Source organism: Poecilia formosa, unplaced genomic scaffold (genome assembly GCF_000485575.1).
Source record: "Poecilia formosa unplaced genomic scaffold, Poecilia_formosa-5.1.2 Scaffold595, whole genome shotgun sequence".
In the NCBI taxonomy this organism is placed as follows: Eukaryota; Metazoa; Chordata; class Actinopteri; order Cyprinodontiformes; family Poeciliidae; genus Poecilia; species Poecilia formosa.
In genome coordinates this window covers 69,336-89,126 of record NW_006800534.1, presented here as the reverse complement: position 1 = coordinate 89,126, position 19,791 = coordinate 69,336, and the positions used below count along the sequence as shown (strand labels likewise).

Below are 19,791 nucleotides of genomic sequence, written 5' to 3'. Positions count from 1 at the left end.
AGGTAGATTAATACGTTGTGATTTTAATAAGATTTTAGGAATTACATGTTTTCTTGATAGTTTATAACATTTTTTATCAGGTAAGCTTTATCTACAAATGACTACTTCTGTCAGAACTGACAGTAACAGTAAAACTGACATTGTACTAAAAGTAAAACGCTAATGCAATTTCTACCTTTGCTTGTTATTTAGGGGCACTTAAAAGAAATGGATTCATCCACGGAATCACGTATAAAGATATGGAAACGACACTCGAAGTGCTTTACTGGAGCCTGTGACAGAGGTGGAAATAGAAAAGTTAGAGCGACTAGGGAGGCTGGCAACTAAACTCAGGTGGGCAGTTCTTCCAAGATGGACAGTTGCAATGATGCATGAGAGTTTTCCAGTGTGGGATATAAATTATTATAAATGTTTGACAAAAACATAGTGTGAAAGAGCTATATAGGTGTGTGTGTGTGTGTGTGTAAATATATGTAGATATATAGATCTATATCTAGATATAGATACATATCTACATATAGATCTATATATATATATGTATATTTATATATCTATACACACACACACATATATATATACAGAGATATAGATATATCTATATCTCTGTATATATCTACATATATAGTACAGACCAAAAGTTTGGACACCTATTCATTCAATGAGTTTCCTTTATTTTCATGACTATTGACATTGTAGATTCACACTGAAGGCATCAAAACTATGAATTAACACATGTGGAAATATGTTCTAAACAAAAAAGTGTAAAACAACTGAAAATACACCTTAGATTCTAGTTTCTTCAAAGTAGCCACATTTTGCTGTGATTACTGCTTTGCACACTCTCTGCATTCTCTTGATGAGCTTCAAGAGGTCGTCACCTGAAATGGTTTTCACTTCACAGCTGTGCCCTGTCAGGTTAATAAGTGGGATTTATTGCCTTATAAATGGGGTTGGGAACCATCAGTTGTGTTGTACAGAAGTCATGTGGACACACAGCTGATAGTCCTACTGAATAGAGTGTTAGAATGTGTATTATGGCAAGACAAAAGCAGCTAAGTAAATAAAAACGAGTGGCCATCATTACTTTAAGAAATGAAGGTCAGTCAGTCCGAAAAATTGTGAAAACTTTGAAAGTGTCCCCAAGTGCAGTCACAAAAACCATCAAGCGCTACAAAGAAACTGGCTGACATGACAGGACCGCCCCAGGAAAGGAAGACCAAGAGTCAGCTCTGCTGCAGAGGATAAGTTCATCCGAGTCACCAGCCTCAGAAATCACAGGTTAACAGCAGCTCAGATTAGAGACCAGGTCAATGTCACACAGAGTTCTAGCAGCGGACACATCTCTGCAACAACTGTTAAGAGGAGACTGTGTGAATCAGGCCTTCATGATAGAATAGCTGCTAGGAAACCACTGCTAAGGACAGGCAGCAAGCAGAAGAGACTTGTTTGGGCTAAAGAACACAAGAAATGGACATTAACCAGTGGACATCTGTGCTTTGGTCTAATGAGTCCAAATTTGTGATCTTTGGTTCCAACCACCGTGTCTTTGTGCGACGCAGAAAAGGTGAACGGATGGACTCTACATGCCTGGTTCCCACCGTGAAGCATGGAGGAGGAGGTGTGATGGTGTGGGGGTGCTTTGCTGGTGACACTGTTGGGGATTTATTCAAAATTGAAGGCATACTGAACCAGCATGGCTACCACAGCATCTTGCAGCGGCATGCTATTCCATCCGGTTTGCATTTAGTTGGACCATCATTTATTTTTCAACAGGTCAATGACCCCAAACACACCTCCAGGCTGTGTAAGGGCTATTTGACCAAGAAGGAGAGTGATGGGGTGCTGTGCCAGATGACCTGACCTCCACAGTCACCGGACCTGAACCCAATCGAGATGGTTTGGGGTGAGCTGGACCGCAGAGTGAAAGCAGAAGGGCCAACAAGTGCTGAGCATCTCTGGGAACTCCTTCAAGACTGTTGGAAGACCATTTCAGGTGACTGAAGCTCATCAAGAGAATGCCAAGAGTGTGTGGAGCAGTAATCACAGCAAAAGGTGGCTACTTTGAAGAACCTAAAATATAAGACATATTTTCAGTTGCTTCACATATTTTTGTTAAGTATATAATTCCACATGTGTTAATTCAGTTTTGATGCCTTGAGTGTGAATCTTCAGTTTTCATAGTCATGAAAATGAAGAAAACTCCTTGAATGAAAAGGTGTGTCCAAACTTTTGGTCTGTGTGTGACCTGGTGTGTGTGTGTGTGTGTGTTTACATAAGTGGATATCTAGTTATCCAGATAACTAGATATAGTTATATGTCTACATATGGATATGTTTATATATTTTTATGTTTATACATTTATATTAAACTAGTTTCTGTTATTTTCAAAGATGCCATATGAATATTTTTGTAGATTGTATTTTTTGTTTGGCAGTGCATTTGTTGTTGCATCATTTGCTCTGTGTTAATAAAGTTCTTATAATTGAAGAGTTAAAAAACTGGTAATATTTTAAATTACAAAACAAAAAGCCTTGACCAAAAGAAACTTTTCATCTCTTTCTTTAATGCAGGTTTTATGCTAAAGCATTTTAATATGGTTTGTTGATTAAGATTGCATATCTATGAATGTAATTCACTTCCAGGTTAGGTGAAACAGACCCCATTGTTCCTACAGGAGTAAGGCATCTTTCTCCGACTGAAAACCCAGTCAGGACTTGTTAAACCTATATGGGCTACAGCATATGGGCCCATCATGGAAAATGTGGAAATACACGTTTGTTACCCATGCTTGCCCAGTTGAAGTCCTACTAAGGCCCAGTAAACATTTTTTAAAGCACATATATGGGCCATACATGGGTGTCATGTAAGTTAACAATCTGGGTCCCACTGGAAACCCAGTCAGAGCCCATTTAAATCGACCTGGGCAAACCCATGTATGGCCACCATGGAAACCGGGGACAAACCCGCTTTTTACCCATGTTCTAGCCCAGTTTAGACACAATTGGGGACCAGGTAAAAATTCCTTACAGCACCCTAGTGGGCCACAGATGGGCCTCATGTAAGTTACCCATGTGGGCCCCACTGGAAACCCAGTCTGCAACCATTTAAATCTAGCTGGGCAAACCCACGTGGGGCCACCATTGAACCCGCGGACAAACCCATTTGGGACCCATATTGGCAGCCCTCTTTATTCCCATATGGAGCCCACATAGGTATGCAGGCTGGGATTCAATGGATGGGTACATCTGGGACAGGCCGCCAGTCCATTGCAGGAGAACAATGGAAAAACAACCATGTAAACACACACTCACACCTAGAATTTAGAGAGACAAATTAATAGTCATGTTAAGTGACCTAGGAAGTCCATGGAGTTGGCAGAGAACATGCAAACTCCATGCAGAAAGACCCCTGGCTGGGACCTGAACCCAGGACTTTCTTGCTGCAAGGCAACATTGCAACCACTGTGCACTCAGTTGAATTAATTTAAATGTAAAAATATTTTATTGATGCCGTGGGGAAATTAAGCATTGTCATATCATCCATGTATCTTCAAAGAGTTGTTGTGGGGAGTGACGCTGTCGGCAGGAAGGATCTCCATTTACAGTCAGTCCTGTAGAAAATCTGAAAAGCCCTCTGACTGAAGACATGGCTGTATGACAGTCTCATGACTGCAATTACATGCTATTAGCACAGTTTCCAGGTGGCAGAGATGATATTTCACAGTAACACATCCTAGGTGATACCATCAGTTGTTAGCAAGCACTGCTAGTCTGCCTCATTTGCCTTTGCTTGTCCTCCTGAAGAGGCAGAATAATTCCCTTTTTAAAGAAACTTTGTCCACACACAGTTATCTATGAGCCATCTACCAAATGATCAGTGGAGTATGATGGGTTAACTTCTGTTAGGTCGCAAAGTGGTAAGTTACTAATGTCAGCATATCTGTTAAAAAGGTGCTCTGGTGCTAGCTTATTGAAGACTGAAGCTGTTTGTGCAGTCAGATATATCTTTAGAAACTAATGCCACAGCTGTCTGCATTTTAAGTAACACATTCTCAGAGCAATATAGTGGCTTTTTTTTAGCCTAACATAAAGGTAACAATTTGTTGGAAACAAAAAATTCTCACATCATCTTTATTAACAGGACAGATTAAAAAGATCTGATAAAATGATATCAGTCAGAAATCCACAACTAACATTTTGCAAATCAGAGATTATGAAAATTAAATAAAACATGTTAGCTTCCCTCAAGTTTGTGTGTACACAGTAGCATAACTGGATTGAAAGAGTCAAAGTAACAGATGCTTGGAAACCAACCTGACTGATGGTGCTCATGGCTCTCATGTAGCTTTCATTGCGTGATCGGTATTGGGGTGAAGACAGCAGTGATTTGGGGTCAAGGAGAGTTTTAGGATCCAGTGTATCCAGGCTTCTGTTGATTGAAACCTCACTCACAGCACGCAAATAACTGTGACTCCTGATCTGCAGTTTGGGGGAGTGTTCTGTGGAAATTCTGACAGAGAGACAGCATCAGGTTATCTCAGAAACTGTCCAATTCATCTACACCTACCAACATCATTGCTTCACAGAATACACAAGTCATTTACTACCTTCTTAAATGTATGATAAAAATTCCTTTTTTGTGCACCAACATGTTAGCTAAGTAGGGGAGGAAAAAGCTCTTTAGTTTATAATATGAATATTTTGACTATCCAGAAAGGAAGGGCTTGGTAGTCAGACCACACCTGATGTGTTGAAGATGTCAGGCTTCATTACCAGCTGAGCTAACTTTCTATTGATTTTGGTTACAGAGAAAGTGATTATCACATTAAAATAACCCCTTCATGTTAACCCTGAAGGCTTTCATGTATTGCTTTGTCGTTATTCAAAACTACTGCTAATCATTAAAATAAAGTAAATGGTGAACAAGCTTAATTTATATTGTGCACTAGAACCACAATTACCCAAGCATACTCAAACTTTGATCAGAGGCAACTTGAGGATAAGTGCCTGGAAGAGGGAATATTGATCTGCACCTCTGAGATTGTAAGATGGTTACTTCCATACTTTATGTTTTAATCAAAAGCTTTATGCTAGCTTAACAAACAAAGTTTACCGTCAAACACATATAAAACTGAAGATGACAAGGTAGCAGACTAGTTTTCTGTTTTTTTCACCTCCCTTGACCAGAAGATGTCATGGAGATGTTTGAAATGTAACGTTCTGTATTTTGTGATGTTCTTTTACACTTTAACTTTAGGTCCATCAAATCAAAGAACATGCCAGTCACACAGTGAGTGGTGTTCAATAAAACTGCAGGAGCGACAAATCATACATGGAAAGATTTCACTCACCAAAATTTAGAAAGACACTTTTAACCTACCCACAAAAGACAAATTTCAAGAATACATATTTAATCCAAAAGGGAAGTTATATGTTGTTAGGACTCATATTATCAAAGTTTGTTGAAATAATTATTGTAGATGCTGATGGCTGTGAGCTGGAAGGATCTCCTGTAGCAGTCAGCATTACGGTTTTGACAGAAGAGGTTTGTTGTTGTATGGCGGTCTGATGAAGAAGATGTTCAGGGTTTTAGATAATGTTCTTCATTTTATGAAGAATTCTTCTCTTTACAGTCATCTGGAGAGGTTCCAGAGCAGAACCTCCACAAAATGGGAAACTACAAATATGAAAGAGAAAGGGATTCAACCGTTCTTCATGAAGGCAAACATTTGTACTTTTTTTTTTTTTTTTTCTGAGAAGACCAAGCTTGACATGAATTTCACTGTGTTCAATGTTCATAAAATGAAGATTGAACTCTTCAGGGAACACCATAAATGCGTGGAGCCAATCTACTGCTGAGGTACAATGTACCTTCCTGTACAGAACTCTGTGAATTGTTTTGTGATTCATCAGGAGCTTATGGCTGTTTTTTAAGCAGAAATGCGATTTTGAAATCTTGCTTCAGCTAGTCCATTTCCACTACCTGGTTTTTGTGACCACAAGCAATATGAATGTGAAACATTTGCCAAAAGCAATGAGGAATTATGTACATTTTTTAAGACTCTTCACCAAACAAATAAACTACAAAGACTACCAGATGACAAAAACTCCTGGATGGAAATTACAACGTTATTGTCCATGGAGGAAGCTGTCTGCGGAAAGGTGGCACTGTCTAAAAAACTAAATATTGGATGGAGAGAAGAAGTAATTCCATTTAAGCATAGGTTAATATTTCAAAATTTATATTTGCAACACTTTAATGTCTCTTTTTGTCATTCTGTCTGGTGAACCAGACCAGCGTAGATCACGAGGATCCTTTGCACATCAATAGACTAAAGCAGAAATCCTTCTGAATAATCACTTTGAATGAAACAGAAATTTATTTCAAATGATCTACTTGGAAAAAAGGAAATGTAGAAATCTTACTGTAGAGTGGTCATCTCAGTAAGTGACGGCTGTGTAGCTTTAAGGTAGCTGGCGCGACGTGCCTGCATCTTCGGTGAAGGTTTGGGACTTCCATCAGAGTCTCCGCTGTCATCCTCAGCCATGGCTTTCACATAGCTGCCACTCCTCATCCTTCGACAGGGAATGTCATCCTCCTTCCCCAGAGGAGAAAAACCACTCCACTCATCTTGAGGTACCTGATAGCAAGAAAATACATAAGTGTTGTCAGGAAGATGTTTTCCTCTGCTCTCTGACTTCCAGTCACCAAACTGACACACTAAGCTGTCCATGTTGTACACTGAAAGACAACCAAGGACTTAGTATTAAAGGCAAAAAATAAATAAATAAATAAAATAAAATAAGAGAATAATCCAGCATCCAAAACACCCTGAACTAATCACATTTTCCTCCATTCTGGATTTTCTCAGACATGGCTTGACAGATTGTCTGCACCACAGTGAAATTGCTGGCTAATTAGCATAGAACAGTATGTGCAGAGGTCATTTGGAAATTTCTCTCTGGCTAATTCAAACATCTGCTTCACTGAAGTTAATTTGGTTGTCTAAGAAAGTATTTTAATGTGTGGTGTATGTATTTGAACTCAAAAGTGTACTATAATTCTTCTCTGATTTAGCTTTGCATATTGTTGAGAAGATCAAAATCTTTCATTATTTATATTGTTGTAGTATTTCCCCCCAAAAGATATAATTGTTTTTTTTCATTTATGTTGTATATGAATGAAGACTAAACCTTATTCTAATGAATTACAGAAAATGGGTTTGATTCATTGACAGAAAGGCTGAACAGATCTGTTGAGCTAAATATCTATCTCTCTCTTTGCATGTGTGTGACGTCAAAGAGACACAAATGAGCAGTTTGGCTATAAAAAGAGAAAGGACCAGCTGCAGTATTATCAGCAGTGCCTCTCACCCACGCACTGGCTTTACATCCACAGTAGCTTGACACCCAGTCTACTGTATTGCTGAGAAACAGGGCTGCTGTTAGTAACTCTACTGCTACATGTGAGATTCTGGTCATCTTTTCCATGAAGAATTATCTGCATTTCTATAAATAATTACTTGAACACAGGATGTTACCACTGAGTTGGTGTGTAGTTCTAACCATCAGCTGAGTGATATAAGCCACAGAATGTTGACGTTACCTTGGCAACCCTGTTTTTATGGTCTAAAGTAGCAGCATTTAAAGTAAATGAAGGTGAAGCTGGGAGCTCCGCAGCTGACATGCAGAAGAGAATTTGTAGACAACATAATAAATAACATGGGAGAGCAGTAAAGTGTGTTAAGCCTGCAGGTACAAATAAGTGAAATTATGTTGACTATAACGGAGTTCCAAGTAAGTCAAGAAAACCAAACTGCACTATGATCACCCCAGTTATAATAGAATATACGCATTAAAATGTAATGACAGCTAGATGTCCTGCACTATGGTTCTGTCAGTATCCCTATTCTGCCCTGTTCTGTGAGGGCAGAAGAGAAAGTTCTCACTGTTCTTTCAGCCACTCCTCTAAACTCTCATTTTAGTTTCTTGATGCCACACTTAATGTAAGTCTCAAACAATAGTCTATATTGCTATAATGATGGGCAATAAAACAAGAGAGTCAAACACATGGAAAAGTTAAACTTACAGTGATTCTTGAAGACAGTAGTAAGAAAAAGTGTTTGCCCCCTTAAGAATTTCTTTTGTTGTTGTTTTGTCCTAATTTAATGTTTCAGATCATAACACAAATGTTAGTATTGGATAAGTATAACACGAATACTTTCAAAAAGTAGTATGTGAAAAAGTAATTGCCCCCTAAACTTATTATACGGCTGGTTGTGACACCCTTAGGATCAACAACTGATAATTAGTGAATAACTGATAAGTTTTCTAAGTCATTTCTGAATGATGACAGATGTTTTAATGGTTAATGTTTTAATTCAGCCATGTTGAATGATTTCTATTATTAATGTGTTTAAGGTCATTCCATAATACCTGAATTGATTTTAAGTCCACACTTTAACTAGGCCACTCAAAAACTTCCTTTTTTAAGTGACTTTGCTACAATGCATCATTGTCCTGCAGCTGAACCAAAGTGTCACTGGGCTCCAGGTCTTGTTTTCTGGAATGTTCAATACTTAGGCAATACTGAGGCAGCAGATCTGCAGTTCTCTAGTTGTTCTTTTTTTTTAATCCAACTTAATTGAAACACTTTTAATTTTAACCAGTACAACAGACAGTGACATAGGAGACCACAACATGACCATTACGAAGAAAAGAGAAAGCAAGAAAAACAACTAATACATAAATCAATAAATAAAAAATACATTAAAATTAATAATGATAATGTTAGGATCCCGGGTTGTTGAGTTGTTTTGGAGTTTTATTTGATTTTAGTTTCACTATTATGTGTTAATTTCTTATTTAATTAGATTAGTTTTGTTCCAGTTTTTCTTTAGTTCAGTCCTTTCTTAATGATTTTAGTTTTTTGTTGTGTCTAATTATTCCTTAGTATGTTTATTTCCTAATCCCCTGTGTATACTCTTACCCTCTGTGCCACTTTCTGTCTCTCTCTCTCTCTTTCCCCAGTCTGCTTTATGTTCTCTCCTCATCCCTGCAACCTGATAGCCCAGGTCTTTTGTTTAACATTCAACCTCCCAGTACTTAAGTACCTCATTCTCAGTCACTCCTCGCTGCTTCCTCCTATCTGTTCTCTGTAATTCCTTGTGTTCTCCTCGTGTTGTCTGTGACAGATGACCTTGCACATGAGGGAGAGATTTTTGGGAAAACATTATTTAGTTTGGCCTTCAAATAATGTATAATGTAATCTATTTATGATTTTACATTGGAGCACCTGTAGTCTAGCATTAATAGAATAGTAGTGGATACCGTGCTTCCAAGTGTTGTCTTTAATAAAGATATTAAGAGTTTCCTCCCACATATGTTTAATTATGGTACTACATTGAGAGTGTTTATATGAAAAGATGTCAAACAATAACAAAATTAAACCTTTAGATCTTAAACAGGACATTCAAACATGAAAATATTTTGTCTTATATAATTCCTCAGCTGCCCTGCGACAGACTGGCAACCTGTCCAGGGTGACCCTGCCTCTCGCCCCAAACGTTAGCTGGAGATAGGCACCAGCACTCCCAACCCCCTTTAAGGGACAAGGGTGTAAAGAAAATGGATGGATGGATGGATGGATAATTCCTCAGCTGCAGTTCCGGTAACGCATATTTTAGCTGTAATTGTTCAAATGAACACACATGGTTACTAATGTATAGGTCTTTTAGAGACATAATTCTCCTCCAACGCCATTCCCTAAAAACTGCATCTGTAAATGAAGAAAGAAAATGGGAGCGTACACTAAAGGTTTCGGAAGCTTGCAAAATTTACAAATGTAAAAACTATAAACCAGACTGAGTTAAAGAAGGTCAAGTGTTCTCCTTTACAATATGACAGTGGTATGGGAGCTGAAAAGAGGATGGCCTGAAGAAAGGTTCCAAGTTGTCAAGTTTTGCTCAGTGGTCAGTCATGAGGGCTTTTTTTCAGATATTAACAGCTAGGTTTTGATACCTTTTTATTTAAGGAATTAAGTCATTTGAAATCATTTTATATTCATCCAGGTGAGCTTTATCCAATATTAACAGCAACTTTATAAATTGAAAATAGAAGTGGGACAAAAGTTGAAAAACAGAAGAAATCTGTAGGGAGGCAAATACTTTTTCACACCACTATGCAAGTCTACATACCCAAACAAACTGAACCACTACTCTAAGACATAAATCTGCTGGAGTGGAATAAACAATAACTTATTTTTTCTTTACCTCATGTCTATGAGGTATAGAAAGAATAAAGTTTTCAGCTATTAAAGCACAACTCACCTAACTAAAGTCATTTGAGACAGCAAATAATTGTGAAATTCAATTTGACTTTAAACACTAAATCCAACATGTTGCCTTCCAGAATTCTGTACAAGAAAAAGCTGTTAAAGATAGAAACTGAAAAAAACACAAAATAACTGACACAAAGGCAAGAAGAGATGCCTTCGAAATTAAAAATTAGCTCTACAAACAGTTAAAGCTGTTCTTTGTGAGGTAATGTCATTACCTAGTATTTAGAGAGTAAGGCTACTACTGGCTCTGCACTTACTTCTCTTTTCAACTCAAAAAAGGGAAGAGGAGGAAGAGGACAAGAAAGAGGATGGCTGTTCAAACCAAGAGGAAAGTAAAGGGCTGGGTTGGTGGGTGGTAGGATGCTGGGTGGATAAAAAGTTTGAGGGTGAGTTGGATAAGTGCAGGAAAAGCAGAGTGATCAAGACTAGTTCTGGAGAACAATGCACCAATGTACCTTACAGTGTTGTGGACACACTATAACTTTATCCTAAAATGCTTTGAAGTTGATTGCATTTAAATACATTTTGCTCTGCACACTGATGGAGTCAGATTTACAGATTTTTTTTCTTTTATTTTTACAAAATGTGTTTATACCAAATGTTTGAAATTTTTATTTATTTATTTATTTATTTTTGTTCTGCCAAAACAGTTTGATCGGAGTCAATTGTGTTGGCCGATGTTCATCTTCACTGAGCCTTCAAAGCTTCCAGGTTGTCCCTTACAAGGTTATGTTCTATCCATCATCTGAACATGGATGAAACTACTGCAGACTGACCAAAACATGAACATCCACCTAAGCTAACCAGGAAAAGAGAAAGTATTAGTTGGTTCAGTGTTTATTTCAGTCCTCAGAGATCACTGTCCTGTATGTTTCAGATGTGTCTCTGTTCCAGAACACCTGATTCTACACTTGCATTAATTGCATGACATCCTCTGCATGTCATTAAGTACTACAGAAACCTGTTAATCACTCAGTTATTCAAGTTAGGTGTGTGGCAGAAGGGGAATACCTAGAAAATGCAGGGCAGGGGTTCCTGAGGACCAGAACTGAGAATCACTGAGTTAGAGAAGCATCCAAGAGACCCATGGTAGCTCTGGAGGAGCTGCAGAGACCAACAGCTCAGATCTATTAATAAGACGGCTATTAATCATGCCACACTTCGATGGTCGACTGTGTTATTTCGTTTGATCTACAGCCGTATGTCTTTGTGAAGAGAAATTTATTAAGTCTCAAAAAATGTTCCTATCAGTGAAGCATAAATAAAGTCAATATTTAAGCCCTCCTGCTTCTTGTAACACCTCACCATGCCCCACAGCGGGGGTGCGTCCCACTATTTGAGAAGTACTGGCCTAAACATACTTCACTGTGCTTGTCAGCTGATCAGACCTAATTTTTAAGAATGTATCTTTATTGATATTCGTTTTGTCTCAGCTGTTCAACAGCATTCCAACCATGTAGAGTTCAACCTACAGCCTCGTATGGGGTTCTAATGTCCTGGTTTGTCAACTCAAAGAAAAGGAAAAAATTTGGGATAAATGCTTAAATTAATGCTGCCAGTTATGAATAATTTTGACATTAACAGTAAATTACAGCAGATCTTTTTTCTTAAAATCGTAGGTCATGGTAAATCTTTTCTTGCAGTTTGTGTGTTTTGTGCAATACTTTCAATCCCTGCAGAGTCTTGGCTGTTATGATCCATGTGTTTGAGTTTTTCTCATCTTTCCTTTGTTATTTATTATCATTATTAAAGTCTTGGTCTATTTGTTTTGTTTTTTTTTTCAAATTGCCTCCAGGGTCTTTTCAGATCATTTTATTCGTCATGTTTAGTTTCTTAGTCATTTACTGTTTGTGTATTTGGATTTATTCTCTTACATCAGCATTAGACTATCTCTCCCTGATTTGTAGATCCTCTAGTCTAGATCAGCTTCCTCTTCATTGTTTTACCTTCCCTCAGTCTTCCTGCTCAGTATTATCTCTGATTATTCTGACCCAGTCCCAATGTCATTCTCCAACCTTTTCTCAGTTTTTAAGCTTCTTGACTTTCTTTATTCCCCACTGGTTCCTTTCACGTCATCCTTCCTTCTGCTTCCTGTTCCCCTTGTGTCTTGCTGTAAGTTTTTGATCCATGTTAGTATTAAATTTCATCATATTACTCCCAAACTACTAAGATGCTAAGTGGTCCTGAGAATAATTTCCAGCATCAAAAAGTTTGGGTAGAAACAGTCAATACTCATGATCAATTATTAATTTGCTAAAACCCCTGAGTTCTGTAGATACTAATGTAAACAACTGAACATATGATTGCATTTTATTAATTGATTGAATATTGTTTGTGATCTGATTAATTTAAGTTTTAGTGTGTCCCCAGTCTGAGTCAGTGATATCCAGTCATGCAACTTTTCAGCCACATTCAAATTTAATAAATGGCAATTTACATATGTGAGCACCATTTGAGAGAACACCTCAAGACATTTTCATTTCATTGCAAATAAACAAATTAATATCAAACCAGGGTGATAAACAGCAGGAAAAGCAACAAACTTTCCTGTTATTTGTGAAATTTGCAATATAAAATAAAATTAAAAGATTGCATCTTTTGCTTACACATGAATATATTGTTTTTGACAGGGTAAATAATGTATATAATCATAAAAAGAGCAAATTAATAGTTTAGAGCAGGAGTGGGGAACTCCAGTCTTTGAGGGTTGTTGTTTTGCTACACTTAGATGTCTCCCTGGTTCAGTATATTTTAATCAAATATCTGAATCGGTGTAATCAAGTTCTCCAGAATCTTGATAAGGACCTCATTATTTGACTGAGGTGTGTTGAAGCAGAGACGCTTCTAAAAGTAGCAGAATGTCAGCCCTTGAAGCCTGGAGTTGCCTGTCCAGGAAGGCCATAGGACTCTGGTGGTCAGACTGAAGGACTTGTATATGTGTGCAATAAGTTCATGGAAGCTATTTGGTTTGATGAGATTAAAAGATTAAGATCCTAGATCTCATCATTCAGATATATGGAAACATCAAAGTGGAAAGGCAATCACCACCTCAGTATGTTATCAAGCTCTGTTGAGGTCTGCTAATGAGCCATTCGTGTGATTTAGGTACTTTGAGCCAAGGAAACATCTAAAACATTCAGAAAAGTGGTTCTTCAGGTGTTGGAAGAGCCACACTATTTAGGTGGAGGTTTGACCAGCAGTAGCAACAGACAGCAGAGGACTCTGGTCTGTTTGATGAGATAAAGAGATAAAGATGAGACGAGATAAAGAGAAGCATACAGTGAGACCCTTTGAAGACAGGTGAAATGCATGCAGCAGGAATCCTTCGAAGCTGGAGCTTAAAACAGGTCATACCTAAAGGTCCAAGGAACTTGAATGGAGACATCAGCAGACTGTGATAAGAGCCTGCATTGGCAGAGGAGTAGTTCTCAAGCTTTACCTATACAGGAACCTTAATTGAAGCAAAAATCCTGTGTAGCAATCATGGCAACATCAGCACTGAGGTGTGACACCTAGTCTGAGGCTTAGGGTGTTTTCACACCTGATAATCCGATAGTCTCAGTTCAATTGGGGACCAACGTTGCAATATTTGTTCTATTTTCAGCTGTTGAGGTTCTCTTACACACACCGCCCTGTGTCAAGTAAACTGTTGTAGTGCTCTACCAAGAAACACTAAAGGAAATGGCACAAAACTCTCTGAAGAAGACACTGATGAAACGTCCTCCTTCACAAAAGAAAAAAAATGGAGTGGTGTGAGATTTTAGAGGTTTTAGGATTTCTCTTTTGTCTTTGGCAAAAGATCACAAGTCATAAGATCACGTGTGTTTGTCTTTGTTGTATTTAATCAGAATGTCCTGCACTATAGTACGCTTCCTGCTTTGGTCTGCTTGGCATCCACATAAGCATTCAAACCTCACATGAGTTTGCTTTAACTAAAACAAGACCAAGGTTTTTAGGCAGACCGGAGTTTCCTTTTTTGGTTAATTTGAAGTTTGTTTTACGCTTCACCAAACAAAGCAGACTTTATAGGCAACTAACTAGAATTCGATTATAGTGGACTAAACAGGCTTGGTGTGAATACACCCATAGAGTGGCCCAGGTGCCATTCTATGGGAAACAGACCACAGTTTGTGATCTGTTTGTGAGGTAGCCATAGATCCAGCTGATTGTTGAGGCCTCGTCCTGTGTCTTCTGAATCAAATCAGGCTGAATTGTGTTAAATGCCCTGGAGAAATCAAAGAGCATGATCCTCTCAGAGCTGCCTGCTTTGTCTACATGACAGTTGTCAAAATACCTGATATTCAACAGGTCCCCTCTGCCCCCTTAATTAAAAGAATTAACTGTAACATAGTACCTCAATGCAGTTAAGGAGTAAGTGTTCAGCTATTTTGGTGAGTGTGTGTGTGTGTTTTGTGACTTCTGCGATTATAAGGTATTTGTTACTGTTTCAAATGATAAACATGCTCTCTAATTGTCAATATGATCATTCTAAAAACAGATTACAATTGACTGTAAGTCATAATTTTGGGAGAACCATTTAACCACATAACAGTCATATTCAATAAATTTGAAATTTCTCCCAGATGAATCTCGTTTGTCAGATTAATACCTTCTTACAATAGTATTTAAGCAACTATTAAGCATATGCTCCACTAAGCCCGCATTTCTGCTTCTACTGAAATAAACAAACTTTTCAGTAATATTTTAATTTACTTAATTGGCATGTATACCAACAAAAATTAACTCAAAGTTGGGTTTGGCATTAGGGTAACAAAAAATAGCTAATAACTCACTGAACAAAGCATAAAAGTTGGCTAAATTTTAGATGGGCCAGTCGCTTACGCCCAGTTAAGGAACTTTCTGAATGTTTTTTCCCCTCTCAGACTGAGAACATTGCATGAGTCATTTCATAGATGACACTATTTGAAAAGTCAGGAAAACCAAAACTTCACAGGACTGGATAGCACTGACTTAGAGGTAACATTGCTAAGAGAAGTAGGTGGTGGAGAAAAAGAGGCAACAGGGGAGAGAGGGGAGTGATTGAACTATTTTTGGCTGAAATCAGGGAGTAATTATTTACCTGTAAGAATTGGCAAGAAGGGTCCTGCTGCTGACTGCCCTTAGATTTGACTAGAGCTCTATCTAGGTTTAGGTTACCGGATCCTGCGCTGGTTCGTAGCTGGTTGTGGCTGCTGGTGTTGGTGTAGACCTCTCGGGCCCTGCTCACCGTTAGGCTTGATGACCATGCCCCTTTCTTCTCAACAGGCCCGTCCACAAGACCCAGTGGCAGCAAGGGGCCACTTCCTCCACCGATACAGCCATCGCTCTTATTGCTGTTACCACTAACTGGTATACATGCAGGTGAAGCAGTATATTTCACATCACTGTTGCTCCGAGAGGCTTTGAGTGCAGAGTGGTGGTGAGTGTGGCCATGGCGTGCATGGGTGTGTGCATGCTCGTTAACTGTCCCATAGGGGTCCATGATGAAGTACTGTTGGGACTGCGAGGAGGAGAGATTTGGGAGGGGAGTCTGGGGATACTTGTCGGGGTTGCTGCCAGGGCACTGGCCTGTTGTCATAGGTGAGGGGGAAATAGAGAGGGAGGGTGAGGGTGGAGGTTGGTGATGATGAGGGTGGTAAAGACACAGCTCCCGTTCCAGGTTGTCATCTGAGCTCCAGTATCCAGACCCCGGAGCAGATGCTGAGCCATGAAGCTGGGGATGGTGATGGTGGTGGTAGCTTCGATGTTTGGGCTCTGCTGATCGACAGCGCTCACGGCTCTTGCTGCGCTTCCGGTGGCGCACTGCCCCAGGAGGAGCCGCACCCTCTGGGCTGGCCCTTGAACCACCACCACAGCTACCTCCTCCACCACCACCATACACACTCCCATTAGCTGGCCCTTTAGATGACTGAGTGTGTTGGGGCCCCTCCAATGAATGTGACTTTGTAAAGAGTTTCTGGACTGAGTGGACCAGATGGCGAATTCGCCCAGGACTGTCATTGTTGTCATTGGCTCCTATGCCCCCAGCGTGGGACAACACTCCTCGTTTGTACTGCAGTGTGTGGTAGCCATCTCTGGAAAATATTGGCTGTTGCTCATACGGGTCCGCAAAATTTACTGGTACCCAAGACTGAGATTTACCCCCATACACTCCTCCCCCTCCTCCTCCTCTTCCTCCTCCACCTACATATGGCACCATGGCCATACACTCATCCTTTACCTCAGGATGGTGAGCTGAGGAGGTGGAGTGACACCTCCGTGGGAAGGTTCCATATGGGACAATGCTGTTGCTTTCAGAAGGGTATGGAACACGCTGAGCATTGTAATAGGGCAACTCAGATGGGTGTGGCATAGGAATGGGCAACGGCATATCCATCTGGCCGAACAAATATGGCTTACGGTCAACATGGTGACCCAATGGATCGTATGATGGCTCATAGGAGACCATATGATGGTGACTCCGACTACTGGACAGGCCTTTCATGACAGGGTAAAAATGAATGGAGAGAGGGATGAATGGATGAAAGATGCCAGGCCTGTGATTAGAGAATGGCTGCAGAGGACTGTCCCTGGGAGGAGAGGTGAAGACTCTAAAAAACAAGAAGAAGAAGGAAAATACAGCATCAGTCAATGGTTGTACATTCATAATGTTTGTTTAGTTTCTATTTAAAGAGCCAGTTAATTACAAACAATATTCATCTTTGTGTTGAAAGAAAGTTATATTCGTGTTGTAGATATGATCTTTAAAATCTTGACACTTTGAGCTTTTACCATGCTAAGAACCAGATTTAAGAGGACACACGTTTTTGCAATCAAAATTTTTCAGTTTGACCAAGAGAAATCTCTTGAATTAAGGCATTCTGTAGAAGAGCAGTATATTTGTTATAATTAAAGAATACTAGAAGCTATTTTCACTTTTCAGGCATTTCCTGACATTTCTAAGAATTTGATGAAAGCAAAACCAGTCCAACCCACAAGATTTAGTCTGCAACTCAGACCTAAAGCTTTCCTCTATCAGAACTAAGGAAACTAAGATCAGCTCATATAGAAGACTGGTTTTAGGGTATTTTAAACACACTGAGCTCCTCATTCTGAGCAAAATTACTTTGAAATAATCCAGAACATTGAAGACAGGCTTGAATCAGGTAGGATGACAGGTTAGAATTTGCCAGAAGGTTGCTTGAAAGCTTAGACCGAGCAATGCTCTCCATCACACTTCAGACTTCAGCTACCATGTCAAATCCATTACTTTATGACAATGTAATTAGAATAACATGCAATAAGGAATGCATGCTAGGTGTCAAACTACATCAAGCAACTTTTCAATATAAAAGACAAAATTATCACAATCCCTACTGTCAAGCATAGCCAAAGGTTTAGGATTTTTCTGAAGAACCACCTAAAAGTCAAGCATGAACGTATTCTAAGGGATTCTTGGGTCAAATATGTGGTAATTTGGTGCTCAAATAAAGCTAAAATGGGTTATTCAATAGAACAACAAATCATATCAGCAGATATGTTGAAATGTTTGAAAACGATAAGACTTGAAATGGCCCATAGTCCTGTTATAGACTTAATGGATATACTCTGTTAGGACTCTAAAAGAACTTTGTATTCCTTAAAATAAAAGCTACATTTTCATTCCTTCTTCAGCACTGTGACTCTGCCAAAACTGCAACATCAGCCTTAGCCTCTGTTGTTTCTTTTTTTTTTTTTTTGTAAAGAATTTAACTCATGACAAAATTAAACACAGTACAACAGATCCATGGAAGCAAACAATTTATTTGTGTTATTGTCTATCCAGCAGAACATGTTCACTGTGAGATGGATGTGACCTAACTTCTTTTTTCATTTACACTGCCTCTATTAGCTTAAAGGTTCACTGTAGAATTTTTTCAGCTTATTGTGAACTTTATGCCCCAGATTGTTGTGTTGGCGTGCTGTAGGAAAACATGTCTTCTTAAAGTGAAACTCACCCCAAATCAATGGTTTTAGCTGATAAACTGTTTAAATAGGTTATTTAGAGTTTTGACATTTTAGAGCAATTTTTTTAGTTTAGCTTTATTTCTGCCAAAAACTGTCTCATTACTGGCCTCTTAGGTCAAATTGTTCTTAGGTAGTTGAGGTTGCAGCGGTACAGCTTGGTAACTTCGGGTATACAAGCAAAATGTTCCACCCAGCACCCAACCCTCACTTCTTGCCCCTGCCTGCCCGGTTGTGAGTCAGGAGTTGTTGCAAGCATTGCCATGGAAACTGGGGAGTACTGACCAACAGCTTTACTCAGCATTAGCAAATGTGTGACTTGTGTGAATGGGTCTACTTTGCTCTGACTATTGGTGAAGGTATGATTTTGAAAAGAAGAGTGTGTGAGACTGACTGCACTGTTGCTCGCTCAGGACAGACAGGCTGCAGAGAGTTGTCCCAATAAAAGTATCCAACAAAACAGGAAAAGAGTTGCTAGATTTATCACTAATTGTTGTTTTGAAAAAAAAGTCACTAGAAGGAGTCTGAAAAATCGATAAACATAGTGACAAAGTGGATAACAACAGTACTTTCCATGGTCCTCTCCTTCTCCTCTCCTCACTCCGCGCCATCCATTTGCTGGAATTTTTAAAAATTTGCCAGGGGTGGGGTTTAGATTTCAGAGGGGGGTTAGTTAACTTTAAAGAGACAGAGGCCAACATGTCAAATTGAAGAGTAACATTTTTAAGTCATGTTTGATATAAATAGCATTTTCACAACAGAGTGTAACATAGTTCCTTGATTGTGCTTTAAAATGGCACTATGTGCCTGAAAAATACATAATACTGTCTCTTCAAAGTACTTTGTACACTTTATCTGTTTCATTATGAGTGAGTTGGATTTTTGTGGAGTGCTTGTTTTTTGAGCCTGTGATTTCATGCCAGGACAGATGCAAGGCCAATAAACCTGACACAATTTGAGTGTTTTTAGATATATTTCTGTAGGATAATATAAATTTATTGTCCCACAGCAGGAAAATTCAGGAGCATCAATTTTATACATCTCTACAAAGTTCATGTCACCCATTCCTACAAATGTGTCTGGACTAAAAATATCATGGTTTGACACAGGCATTCATTTCAAACAATCACTGATGATTGTTTGAAAGTTTGTGAATTTTAAATTATTATTATTTTTTTGTTTCTTTTCGTAAAGCATTTGTTATTTTAATAGGCTCCTCGTTTGTGTAATGCCCTTCTAATTGCCTTGTGCTTGATTGGTGCTACATGTACATGAATAAACATACTTCCCCAGTTGATCTGTGATTGGCACTGGTGTCGGTACAGAAGCCCTGCTACCTGGAAGTATTCAGTCTGACAGGTAGCAGGAACTTGTCACAATTAGCATTTATAGATTGATGCAAAACATTGACTACAATAGTTTTATGCAGCACATTGACATACTTCAGTTTTATACATGAGAAATGACAGC

The 19,791-nt window shown here is 38.9% G+C and overlaps 1 protein-coding gene across 4 annotated transcripts in view; it reads right to left on the bottom strand.

Moving 5' to 3' along the window:
- The window catches only part of LOC103129983 (disks large-associated protein 1-like), a 138,039-nt gene that overhangs the window by 48,919 nt on the left and 69,329 nt on the right, over positions 1-19,791 (bottom strand). For 2 of the 4 annotated variants that reach the window (XR_001660154.1, XM_007541256.2), the window contains exons 3-5: positions 15,419-16,928; positions 6,426-6,640; positions 4,314-4,509 (exon numbers count right to left, since the gene is read on the bottom strand). Coding sequence is in view for 3 of the 4 variants with exons in the window: in XM_007541256.2 (XP_007541318.1) it covers positions 4,314-4,509; positions 6,426-6,640; positions 15,419-16,822 (1,815 nt within the window). In the remaining variant the exon portion in view is untranslated. The remainder of the gene's footprint in view (positions 1-4,313; positions 4,510-6,425; positions 6,641-15,418; positions 16,929-19,791) is intronic. The other 2 variants (XM_016665581.1, XM_016665582.1) reach the window with 2 other exon arrangements.